At 38.2% G+C, this 12,030-nt stretch overlaps 1 protein-coding gene across 4 annotated transcripts in view; it reads left to right on the forward strand.

Moving 5' to 3' along the window:
* tmod1 (tropomodulin 1) overlaps nucleotides 1-11,797 on the forward strand; it is an 89,498-nt gene extending 77,701 nt beyond the window's left edge. For 2 of the 4 annotated variants that reach the window (XM_048527994.2, XM_048527990.2), the window contains exons 8-11: nucleotides 3,732-3,875; nucleotides 4,165-4,309; nucleotides 6,436-6,500; nucleotides 10,449-11,797. In XM_048527994.2, the coding sequence (XP_048383951.1) occupies nucleotides 3,732-3,875; nucleotides 4,165-4,309; nucleotides 6,436-6,500 (354 nt within the window). In that variant the 3' untranslated portion in view covers nucleotides 10,449-11,797. Of the gene's footprint in view, nucleotides 1-3,731; nucleotides 3,876-4,164; nucleotides 4,310-6,435; nucleotides 6,501-7,393; nucleotides 7,436-10,448 lie in introns of all 4 variants that reach the window. The other 2 variants (XM_048527992.2, XM_048527991.2) reach the window with 2 other exon arrangements.
* Nucleotides 11,798-12,030: the final 233 nt, after the last annotated feature.

The raw sequence follows: 12,030 nt of genomic DNA on the forward strand, positions 1-12,030 counted from the left end.
TAGAAGTACTTCCTAACATCCCTCCTGAATGAGAGATAATGGGAACTGCAGATGCTGGAGAATCCAAGACAACAAAGTGTGAAGCTGGATGAACACAGCAGGCCAAGCAGCATCTCAGGAGCACAAAAGCTGACGTCTCGGGCCTAGACCCTTCATCAGAAAAGTGATCCTAAGATGCTGCTTGGCCTGCTGTGTTCATCCAGCTCCACGCTTTGTTTTTTTTCTCTTGAATGGTCTGGCCCTAATCCTCTGACTATACCCCTAGTTCTAGAATCCCCAACCAGTGGAGATAGTTTATCTTTATATACCCTGTCTTTGCTTGCCAAAATCTTGAAGACTTTGATCAGATCACCTCTTAACATTATAAATTCTAGAGAAAACAGGCATGATTCGCATGATCTCTCCTCATGACTTAACACCTGAAGTACAGGTATGATTCTTGTAAACCTGCATTGTACTCCTTCCAACGTCAATATATCCTTCCTAAGAGGTGGTGCCCATATCAGCTCACAGTACCCAAGTGGAGTCTAACCAGGGTTTTGTATAATTGCAGAATAGCTTCTACCTCCTTGCACTCCAGTCTTCTCAGTATAAAGGTCAGCATTCCATTCAATTTCTTGATTATTTTCTGCACCTGCTTGTGTCATTTTAAAGATCTATTCACCTCAACACCTCAGTCTGTTTGGACATCTGGAAAGTACCCTGAAGTATCCCTTTTGGTCCAAAATGGATATCCTCGCAGTGGCTGACATTGAACTCTATCTGCCACACTTGTGTCCATTCACCTCGTCTATCAATATCCCTTTGTAATTTTATGCTGTCATTGACACTGTCTACAATGCTGTCAGTTTGTATCACCAACTTTGTGTCATCACTGTTTCGTAAAAATACGTGAACGAAATAAAGCACAGCTAAGAGAATATCAAGATTTGGCAATATGTCGAAAGACAGGATAAATTATAAATGAGTTAGTGAAAATAAAGCTGTGTCACTAAAGTGTGCGGGAGAGGACTGCTTGAAGTATGGTAAATTTACTGAAAAATGACTAGTGAGTAGAAACAAGAATGATGGTTACAGAAAATAACCAGTGTATTGCTGGGAATTGCTCCCCAGCCAGGATATATTCAGAATTTCTGCAGTAGAATCAGCGAATGATTACAGTACAGATGGAGGCTATTGAGATGTCATAGTGCAAGTTGGCTGTCTGCAAGAGCACTTGAGCTAGTCTCACGCCCCAACCCTTTCCCCATAGCTCTGCAATATTCTTCTGTTCGCACACGTGTCCAATTCACTTTTTAGTTGAATCTGGCTATAGCATACTTTTAGGCAGTGAATTCCAGATCCATTCCATACACTGTAGAGAGAGGTTTTTTCTGTATGTCACCTTTAATTTTTTTTTGCTCAATACATTAAATCTGTGTCTTCTGGTTCTGAATCCTTATTGTCAATTTCTGTCTACCAACACTTCGTAGTTCCCTAATGATTTTGAACTGATGAGCACGATTTACATAAGAACTAGGAGCAGGAGTAGGCCATCTGGCTCCTCGAACCTGCCCCGCCATTTAATAAGATCATGGCTGATCTTTTTGAGACTCAGCTCCACTTACCCACCCACTCACCATAACCCTTAATTCCTTTACTGTTCAAAAAAATTATCCAGCCTTGCCTTAAAAACATTCAGCGAGGTAGCATCAACCGCTTCACTGGGCAGGGAATTCCACAGATTCACAACCCTTTGGGTGAAGAAGTTCCTCCTGACCTCAGTCCTACATCTGCTTCCCTTTATTTTGAGGCGATGCCCTCTTGTCCTAGTTTCACCTGTGAGTGGAAACAACCTCACTGCCTCCACCTTATCTATTCCCTTCATAATCTTATGTGTTTCTATAAGAGCTCCCCTCATTCTTCTGAATTCCAATGAGTATAATCCCAGTCTACTCAGTCTGTCCGCATAATCCAACCGTCTCAACTCTGGGATCAACTGAGTGAATCTCTTCTGCACCCCCTCCAGTGCTAGTATATCTCTTCTCAAGTAAGGAGACCAAAACTGCACACAGTACTCCAGGTGTGGCCTCACCAGGATCCTGTCAAGCTGCAGCATAGCCTCCCTGTTTTTAAACTCCATCCCTCGAGCAATGGCAGACAAAATTCCATTTGCCTTTTTAATTATCTCCTGCACCTGCAATCCTAATTTTAGCGATTCATGCACAAGGACACCCAAGTCCCTCTCCACAGCAGTGTGCTGCAATTTTTTACCATTTAAAACATAGTCCATTTTGCTGAGCAGGAGGTTAAATCTCCTATTTAATTTCTCTTCTTCAAGGAGAACAAGCCCAGTTTTTCTAATCTTGAGGTTCTTCATTCCTGACTATATTCCCAAAAGTCTTTTCTGATCCCTTTCAAAAGCTTTCATCCCCTTCCTTCAATGTCCAGAATTGGAACAATACTCTAGTTGACACCTCTTCAGTGTTTTATAGAGATTGTTTCTCACAGCTTTGCTTTATTTCTCCATGTCTCTATTTTTAACCCAGGGTCTCATTTACAACCGTTCGTGACTGGAGTTCATCAATTATTACAAAGAATTCCTTTGGCCCTGTATTCCCTATAGTATTACAGCCTTTTTTTTCACTCTCCTAGCTCTTCCTAATAAAATGTATAACTTCACACTTTTGCATTAAATTTCATCTGCCTCATCACCCATTCAACTAATTTACTCATATCCTCTTAAAATCTCCTCCCTGCAGTTCACAGTACTTGCAAATCTCTTTGTCATTTGCACATTTTGGAGCTGTGCCCTGTATAACCAAGTCCAGGTCAAAAATACTTATGGATCTACTACCAATTCTTAGGAAATTCCTCTATGAATAGTGGGAGACTAAAACTGGACTTCAGTGTTTAAGGATAAGATGTCTTGCTTTTAAGTAAGAGACTAGGAGAACTTATTTCTTTAAGACGCTCAATAGTGTCAGAAATTCTCTTTTCCAGAAGGTGATGGAGGCTGGGTCTCTAAATTTATTCAAGGTGGAGTTAAATATATTTTTGACGGACAAATGAATGAAGGGTTTTAGGGTGCAGATATGAAAGTGGAGCTGAGACCATGTCGAGATTATTGAACGATGGTAGAAGCCTGAAGGGCCACATGACTTCCTCCTGCTTTAAAGTCCTATTTTCCTTTCCCTTCCATTAGCCCAAAGAACAACCACTAACCATTAGTCTCTGTTTCCCGGACAGTCACTCAATGCTTTACCCATGCTACCATTGTCCTTTAACAGAGTCATGCCAGTGTTCCATAATTAATCCAAACTTACTCAGGTGACTATATCACTGGGAACTCTTTTCAACCAGAATATTGCTGGAAGCTGCCCTCCAACTAAAATATCACTGGGAATTCTCCAAAGAGAATATCTTTAGGAATTTCTCTCCAACCAATATATCACCAAAATTTTATATATTAGTACATTGATACTACAGCAATAAAGCTCCTGTTCACAATGAACAACTTCTACAACAATGCTTTTCAGTGCCAGATGAGACGTAAGCAATGGTTTACAATTAATGCTCAAATTGGTTAAAGGCCAATGATAAAAAAAACTTAAAGTTCATCCTAACAACTTTATTCAAAGAAATGAACAAGATACATGAATGGGAGATTTTCTTCCATGTCTTCTTCTTCAACTAAATCTCAATCCTTCTCATTCCTTGATACTTTTGTGTGTACTTTGCTCCTTTTCAAGGCGTTTGCAGAAATGCTGAAAGTTAACAAAACATTGAAAAGTTTGAATGTGGAGTCCAATTTTATCACTGGCAATGGAATCCTGGCTCTAGTGAAAGCTCTACAGTACAATAACACATTGCTTGAACTTAAAATTGATAATCAGGTAAGATGAGTATTTTCCTGTTATAGTGTGGCTTTGGAAGCATTTTAGCTCTTTGCACAGCCAAATTTCTCATTGCTATGAAAAGCGTTCAGAGCCTCATTGGAGGTAGAAACCCATTTATTGAACACTCCGAAACTGTGTGCTGTTCTGTTGCTTATTTAGGGAAATAGTTTTGTGACTCCTGGCACTCTTTGTCTGTAATGGTCCTGTCAAGTTCTTCCTGCATTAAAGGTGCCATACCAACGCAGGTTTTTCTCATCCAAGACGTATTTCTTTCTTTTATTGACAGTGTCAGCAGCTGGGTAATAAAGTGGAAATGGAAATTGCAAATATGTTGGAACAAAATCCAACCCTGTTGAAGTTTGGCTATCATTTTACTCAGCAAGGTCCAAGGCTTCGGGCATCCAATGCAGTGATGAGCAACAATGACCTTGGTAAGGAGACTGCCACTGTTTACATTATGATTTCTCAGAAATATTCAAAATATATTATGTTTATTTTTTGTGAAAGATTTACAAATTATTATGCAATTTAGTATCTGGATCATGTAATGTAATAATGTAAACTACCAAAGAATTTTAGAATAACATGGGCCATTTTCAAATTGGAATCAGCAGGGATTTAATGTTTCCTTTATAAAAGGTTTTTCTAAATGTAGAGAGAGAATCACTACTGTGTAGAAACAGGCCCTTCAGCCCAAAATGTCCACACCGACCCTCAGAACATGACACCCAGACCCATCCCCCATAACCCACCTAATCTACACATCGCTGAACGCTATCAGCAATTTAGCATAGCCAATCTACCTACCCTGCACATCTTAGGACTGTGGGAGGAAACCCACGCAGACGTGGGGAAAATGTGCAAACTCCACAAATACAGTCGCCCGAGAACAGAATTGAACTCAGGTCCCTGGTGCTGTGAGGCAGCAGTGCTATCCACTGAGCCACCGTTCATATTTTCACTACGAAGAATTTAAATTAATCTCTTACATTAATGATCCAGATTCTATCAATGTAGATTGTCATTCAAACAATTTAAAAATCCATTAATATTGCATTGTTAAGACAGTGAAATGTATCTCAGTTTTCTTTCAATAGAATTCACCCTGTTGCCATTCAAATACGACTTATAATAGTTACCTTGTGATTGATACTAATAATCATCATGGTTACAAAGTTTGAAAGTTTATGGAATGCAGATCTCCATCTAGGGTTCCTCTCCTGATGAATTCCAAATCTAGACTGTGCTGCAATTGGAATTACTGCGCAGAGCACAGACAAGAAGCAAGAGGAAAAAGTCACATTGAGAGTTACTGTAAAAACAAACGGCCAGAACTCTTTGATAACCATCAGGGAGTCTTCAGCTTGTCTTCCCAAACGTGATCAATGTTTGGCACAGGGAATCTTCAAACAGCAACAACACATGCGTTTGTATCATACCTTAACATAGAGACATTGTAGATGAAAGAAAGGAACACCAAATGTAATTGGGAAGATGAGAGAAGCAACCAAAAGTATAATTCAATAGGTTGATTCAAGAGGGTTTTAAAAGCCAGAAGACTGAAATTAGAATAGGAAAGGAGTTTCATAGAATAAATCCGTATCAGCTGAAAGCTGAAGCAAAAATTAATTGACCGCAAAGAACTAAAGAAGCAATTAAATGTGATTATTGCGTGTTAAAGAGAATTTTCATTTAACATGCCGTTTGAGAAAGTTTCATTCACTACAATATTAGGCAGTGATACAGCCCGGACGATCATCTTAGGGTCATGTCTACAACTCATTCTCTAGGTGTACTTGTGGGTCTTAGTACTTTTCAGTGGAATAGTATTGTCAAACATTCACCACCAGATGTAATATGCAGCTGGAAGAATGCATTAGTACAATGTAAGTGAATACCAGCTGAATTAAACACAATGTGAAGATTTTCATTAGTCTAATGCTATATGTGGAAATTTCAAAGTTGCTCACCTTTGGAAAGAAATGTTTTCACAGGTTACAAAATCATTTCTACTAATTTCAAAACTTACTTGATCTGAGTAATACAAACAGCAAAGTATCAATTATGAATTTAGGCAGTTTGAGTCAGAATGCTTAGAGTAGACAGCGGTGGGAACAATATATTTTAACAAAGAGCTAACAGCTGGGGAAATTTATTTATCCACTTTGATCTACAATTACTTTTGTTAAAGTTTGGATGCTATCTAGGCAGCAAAAATGCCTCGGCAAGACAAATCCTTTTGCAGCTCCTCCATCGTAATTACTCAAGTCAAGCCTCATTCTCTCATTCTTTGTGGTATAAATGCAAGGTGTCACTGATTGATTCAAACATTTCCAATACACAATGCAAGAGTCCTCCGTTCCTGGAAAACTTCAAAGGAAACATAATCTTGGTGGCTTATTTTTTATCAAAAGAAGCCATACCATTCTAACACAGCTGGGTATTGCAGACTTTAAAAGAATGAAATTATGCGTTTCAGCATTTTTAATGAGTTTCTTAGATTCTCTACAACGTGGTATTTTACAGGTTGTTCTCAACAATTCAATTTTTGTTGCAGCTCGCATTAATCGAGCAGACGGTTCCTGGTCTAGATTCTCAGCTTTGGAACTGGAGGAGATATAAGTATATAGTATTTTTTTGGTTGTAGTCTCCTAAATTGAAACAGCAGTGCTTTACACTGCCTTTCTGCTGGATCTGCACCAACTTTTCCCTATCTCTGAGTGCAGTATTACTCCCTTCCTCACTCCTCCACTGCTTTTTATTCTGCTTTTCTTGCTGACACAACTATTTTTCCTAATTTTATAGTTCTGGATATTTTTTAAAAACGATTGCATTAATCAGCAATTCTATCTCTGACGCAGCGGCACTTCTTTCTTGAATCTCAACCGTTTCCTTTTTCTCAGTTTAAAAATTGTTATTTGTATTTGGTATATATGCTGTCTTTTTAATGAGTTGTAAATTGGCCACATGGGAGCAAATTCGCATGTTACGCACAGAAATTAATTGAGGGCAAAAACAAACTTGCACTAAACGTCATTCAGAACCACCATACTTATGCTAACACAAGCCTACTCTCACAATTTAGATTACGCCATATGATAAATAAATCTGTTATTTTGTTAATCTCGTTCCTTATGTTGTTTCAAAAGTGAATTTTTAGAGACTAGACTCCTAACATTGACTAATGCAGGATGGGGACAACATCAGGTGACCAGGCTCATTCCCAATGGGTCTAGACAAAACCCATTCTCATTAGCTCCTCAAAGTCCACACCCCAAGAAAGCAGCATTTCATGCTGGTTGGGAGTCTCAAAAATTTGTCCTGTGCTCCCACGCCTTAGTGGAATTCTGCATTTCTAATGCTTCTGGTCAGGCAAGTGTGCAGCAAAATAAGAATATTCCATCACCTTTGTCCATGAAGAATTTTTCATATTTTGCGAGTGGCCACACTGGCATCTGAATAAGGAAACTACTCGTCCAAAGCAAGACTCAAACCTAATTCTGTTCTATCTTTAGTAAATACTCCAACGTGTGGAATAGAAAGGAATGCCAAATTAGGTATGCACTCCATTCACTGAGATATTAACCCATTTCTCAGCTTCTCACCATTTACGCTCTATTTACTGATTAGTGAATACTGGCTGCGTCTGTGTGGTTGAGTCACGATACTAGCGGACAATGTTAAGACTATTCAACATCATTCAGTCAGATGTAGAATGCCGTTTATTTAACTGTCAGCTTGAAAACATGGTTGTAACGTAACAAATGACTCTCAATATCTTACAAAATATGAAAGAATGAAGCAGTTTTCAGCTGGAAGCGGATGGTATTGAGTTTTTGATACTATTTGCTGCCTCTGTCTGGATTGCTGGAGGGAAAGCCTTAATCGTAAATTGGATCTGCACGGCCTGGGTTTAGATAAATTCGATCCATTTAAGGGCTTTCTACTTTCATTTAGGATCTGGGAGCTCTGGCACCAAGTTCTTAAATCCATTTTGGAATGTAGATAGAGTTATACAGAATGGAAACAGGCCCTTTGGCCCAATTCATCCGTGCTAACCGTAATCCCAAACTAAACTAGTCCCACTTGCCTGCACTTGACCCATATCACTCCAAACATTTCTTATTCAGGTACTTAAGCAAATGTCTTTTAAACACTGTAACTGTAGCCAGCATCCATCAGTTCCTTTGGCAGTTCATTTTGAGCACAAACTACTCCCTGTGCAAACAAAAAATGTTGTTCCTCATGTCTTTTTTAAATCTGTCTCCACTAACCTTTTAAAAAAAAAGCCTCATAGTCTTGAAGTCTACCCCACCCCTCAGGAAAAGACACCTACCATTCACCTTATCTATGCCTCTCATGATTTTACAAACCTCTATAAGACCACCCTTCAATCTGCTACGCTCCAGTGGAAAAAAAATCCCAGCCTATCCAGCCTCCCGTTATGACTCAAACCCTCCATTCCGGGCAACATCCTCATAAATCGTTTCTAAACACTTTAGGGAAACAAAACTTAACTGCGTAAATACCAGGCACTGATTTACCAACACTGGGTAGCCAGAATCAAATATGCAATCAGGTTAAGGTATAAGCAGCAATCTTAGGTAAGAAAAGAATGCTACACGAAACCGCTCATAATGCTAAAGACATGACCATGGGAATAATGCATGTGGACAGTCGGGGCACTTTGCTGCAGTTCCAGTCAAGGAATATAGCAGGGAAAGAGTTTTTTAGAGCATTTCGCCATGCCATAACCTGAAGAATATTTACTGGCACAAGTTGCAAAAATGTTCCATTCTCTCCCACTGATAAACCTCACCCTGACAAATATTAAACTTCTGTTTGAACATAAATTTACATTTCCTTTGTGGATGTTACAGAAAATGCACCTTCCAATTCAAAGAAAATACATACTTAGGAAGAAAATAGCTGTTGAACACCGATAGCAAAGTAGTGGATGTTAGGTTTATCTGGACCTACTCTTGGTCGGTTAAAAACTGTACGGAAACGTTAAGTAAAAATACGTTCCTTAATGGGGTCGGGTCTATGCTTCAAAATTCTGCATTTGCTGCCATTGAACAGAAGGAATATAATAAAATTTTTAAGGCTTTTCCACCTGAAATCGAAAATTGTTTAGAATTGCTTCTATGTGATGTAATATTTATATTTTGTGATATTACATTGAAGATGTTGAATGTTAAAAATTGTACATGTGAAAAAAGTTAAAATGTTTTGCAATTGCACCTTTGAACATAATTGGTAGACAATTCCTTTCAAAATGTTAAAAAAGATAGTGTGGAATCCGTGGTTTATTGGTTAGGCATCAGCTTAAGTGTTGCGTCCAAATCCATGCATAAACACTTTAGAAACAATTTCAAAACTTCAGTGAGGCTGCATAGGAGATTTAGAATGTAATGGAACAAAAGGAAACCATTTAGTCCATTGTTTTTATTTCAACTCCTTCGGAAAAAAAACTATCCGATTCATCACAGTGTCCAATTCTTTTCCCACAGGACTGACAACTTTTCCTTTTGAAGCGTTCACTCAGTTCCGCCTAAAATTTTTTTATTCTGCTTCCATTTTCTTTTCAGGCAGTACATTTCACAATAAAATAACTCACTGCACAAACTGAGAGATAGTAAGAACTGCAGGTGCTGGAGTCAGAGTTAACACTGTGTGGAACAGGAGGAACACAGCAGGCCCTGTCAGCGTCAGAGGAACAGGAAAGTCTGAAGAAGGGTCCTGACCCGGAACGTCAACTTTCCAGCCCCTCTGATGCTGCCTGGCCTGCTGTGTTCCTCCAGATCCACACTGTGTTATCACTGCACAAACAAATTTTTCCTCTCATGTCGCCTCTGATTCTTAAGCCAATTGCCTTAAATTAATGTACTCTGAGTTCTCAGCCTTCTGCCAGCACAATCAATCTAACTGAAATTTTTATCATCATTGTACTGTTCTGGGAAATCTTTTCTGTTTGTAAAGCCAAGGATCCTGTATACCTTTTTAAAAGACTTCTCAAGTTGTCCTGCCAAAACATAGTCAGACATAACACTCCCACTCTGTTCCCTAATTTAGTATGTTTGAGAAATTGTAACCTACATGTCTTTACATCAGGCTCAAGTTATACTTTTAAAATGACAATAATCTGGGATGCAGACAATGTCTGCGACCAAGTAGTACTGTGAAATATTATCAAAAACATATTTTAGAGGGACTAATTATTTGGTGGCTATGTATGGACAAAGTACTATAATTAGCAAAATTGTCATACACGAGAGTGTATACTATTGCATACTATAGGAGAACAAGTGAAAAACTGTTGAGGCTTGTAGTTGAAGATAATAAATAAATGACAAAATTAGAACACAGGGCCAAAAAGGTTACATTTTATAAGTTTTTAAAAAAGCTATAGGTTAAAGTGTGGTGAATGTTCTGTATTGTATTGTTATATATTAAAGCTGTATATTGTAAGATGCTGCATTTGTTTAATCTTCCTTATCACCAATGTACATCTTTATTCAAGTGAGATCTTTATCATGGATTGTTTATGACTCTAACTGTTCATTTTAGTCAGGCAAAGCCGACTGCAGGGCTTCAATGGCCCCATCTTCCCCAGGTGTCGGACAACTGTCTAATCTGTTTGTGAAGACTTCCTGCCTCTACAGCTCACGCCCTACACCGATGGATTCTACATACACCCAAGAGGGCGTCCCCAATTCTCTGCTGTGGCTCCATTTTTTTCTTTGTGTTATATGATGGGATGATGTATCCAATTGAAGTTTAGTGTGAAGTCCAATGGCAGACATCTATAGATGTAGCTTGAACAGATTGTGGTGTATTTGTCTGACAGAAAAGTAGCAGTATGTGCAGTGCAGAATTATGTTTCAGTTCAGTTTGTGCTGTGTGCTTTGAAGCTTGAAGCCATCAGTTGAGTACATCCCTAAATGGATTATTGGTTGTACCCATAGATATATTGTGCATGTACAAGCTTGCTGTTCTAGGATTTACTGTAGAAACATAGGTAATCCTTTTTATTTATATGATTTGACACCAGAGAATTACCTCCTAGTGTAACCCCGCTGTACTTTCATACATTAACACTGTGGCAATCAGAAATGAAATAATGCACTGCTTCAGAACTATGTGCATCACCCTGTTGTCTGCTGATTTTCAGACTTTTCATGTAACCAGCGTCTCTACTGATTTGAGTTACTTATGAAGTAAGATTTTTAAAAACCCAGAATGTTTTTGTTTTTAAATCAAAATATTTATTTTAGGTAGATTTAAAATCATGGGAATTTATTTAAACACTTGCTTTTTGAGATATCAAATCCGAGGAGATGCAGCCTCTGTTTATTCTTCATGTTACTGCAGATGTTCTCACTGCTGAGAAATAGAGAGCAAGAAATGACTTGAAATAATTTATTGGCTGTATTTACAATGTGCCTTAAAAGTAAAAGTATTTTGAATACCCAAAGTAACCTTTTCAAAGACGTATTTTCAATTAAGCAGAGTCTGTTCTAGTTCAAAACCGAGATCTGTTCAGATTTTGAAAGATTCATCAAAATAAGTTATTGTTTCATTCAGTTGGCAGACTCAGACCAGACTGCTCACACTCGTGGAGCTGTATTCAACAATTCATGGACACCAGACTTCTATTTTCCATGAAACCATTTATTTCTAAAGCTGGGACATTTTTTGTCTAAACAGAGAATGAATAATTGATTTGCTTATAAATTTCAGACTGATTCCAGGAATTAAACTTTGTGATTAACAGAGCAGGCTCTGCCCAAAGCAGGTGAAAATATTGGTTTTAAATCTACAAAGTTGTGGTTTCTTTCAAAAATTAGAATGTATTGATTCTTGCACTTTATGACAAATAAAGCATCACAATTTTGGGCATTCTGTTGCTTCACATTCTTTGAAAAAGCTGAATAAAAGCTCCTGTGTAATACTGTTGTGCAATAAAGGTAGTGATGTTTTGTTCATCTTTACTTGGAACAGATTCACTTGTATAACATAAAACCCAAATAAGTGGCCCTAATACCACAGCATTAGGTATGAGAAAACTTCATTTGTTTCTAAAAGAATTATCTGTAGATATAGGTACCAACCAGGAGGCAGCAAATGCAAAGGGTTGATTTTGAAGTTT

Source organism: Stegostoma tigrinum, chromosome 3 (assembly GCF_030684315.1).
Source record: "Stegostoma tigrinum isolate sSteTig4 chromosome 3, sSteTig4.hap1, whole genome shotgun sequence".
In the NCBI taxonomy this organism is placed as follows: Eukaryota; Metazoa; Chordata; class Chondrichthyes; order Orectolobiformes; family Stegostomatidae; genus Stegostoma; species Stegostoma tigrinum.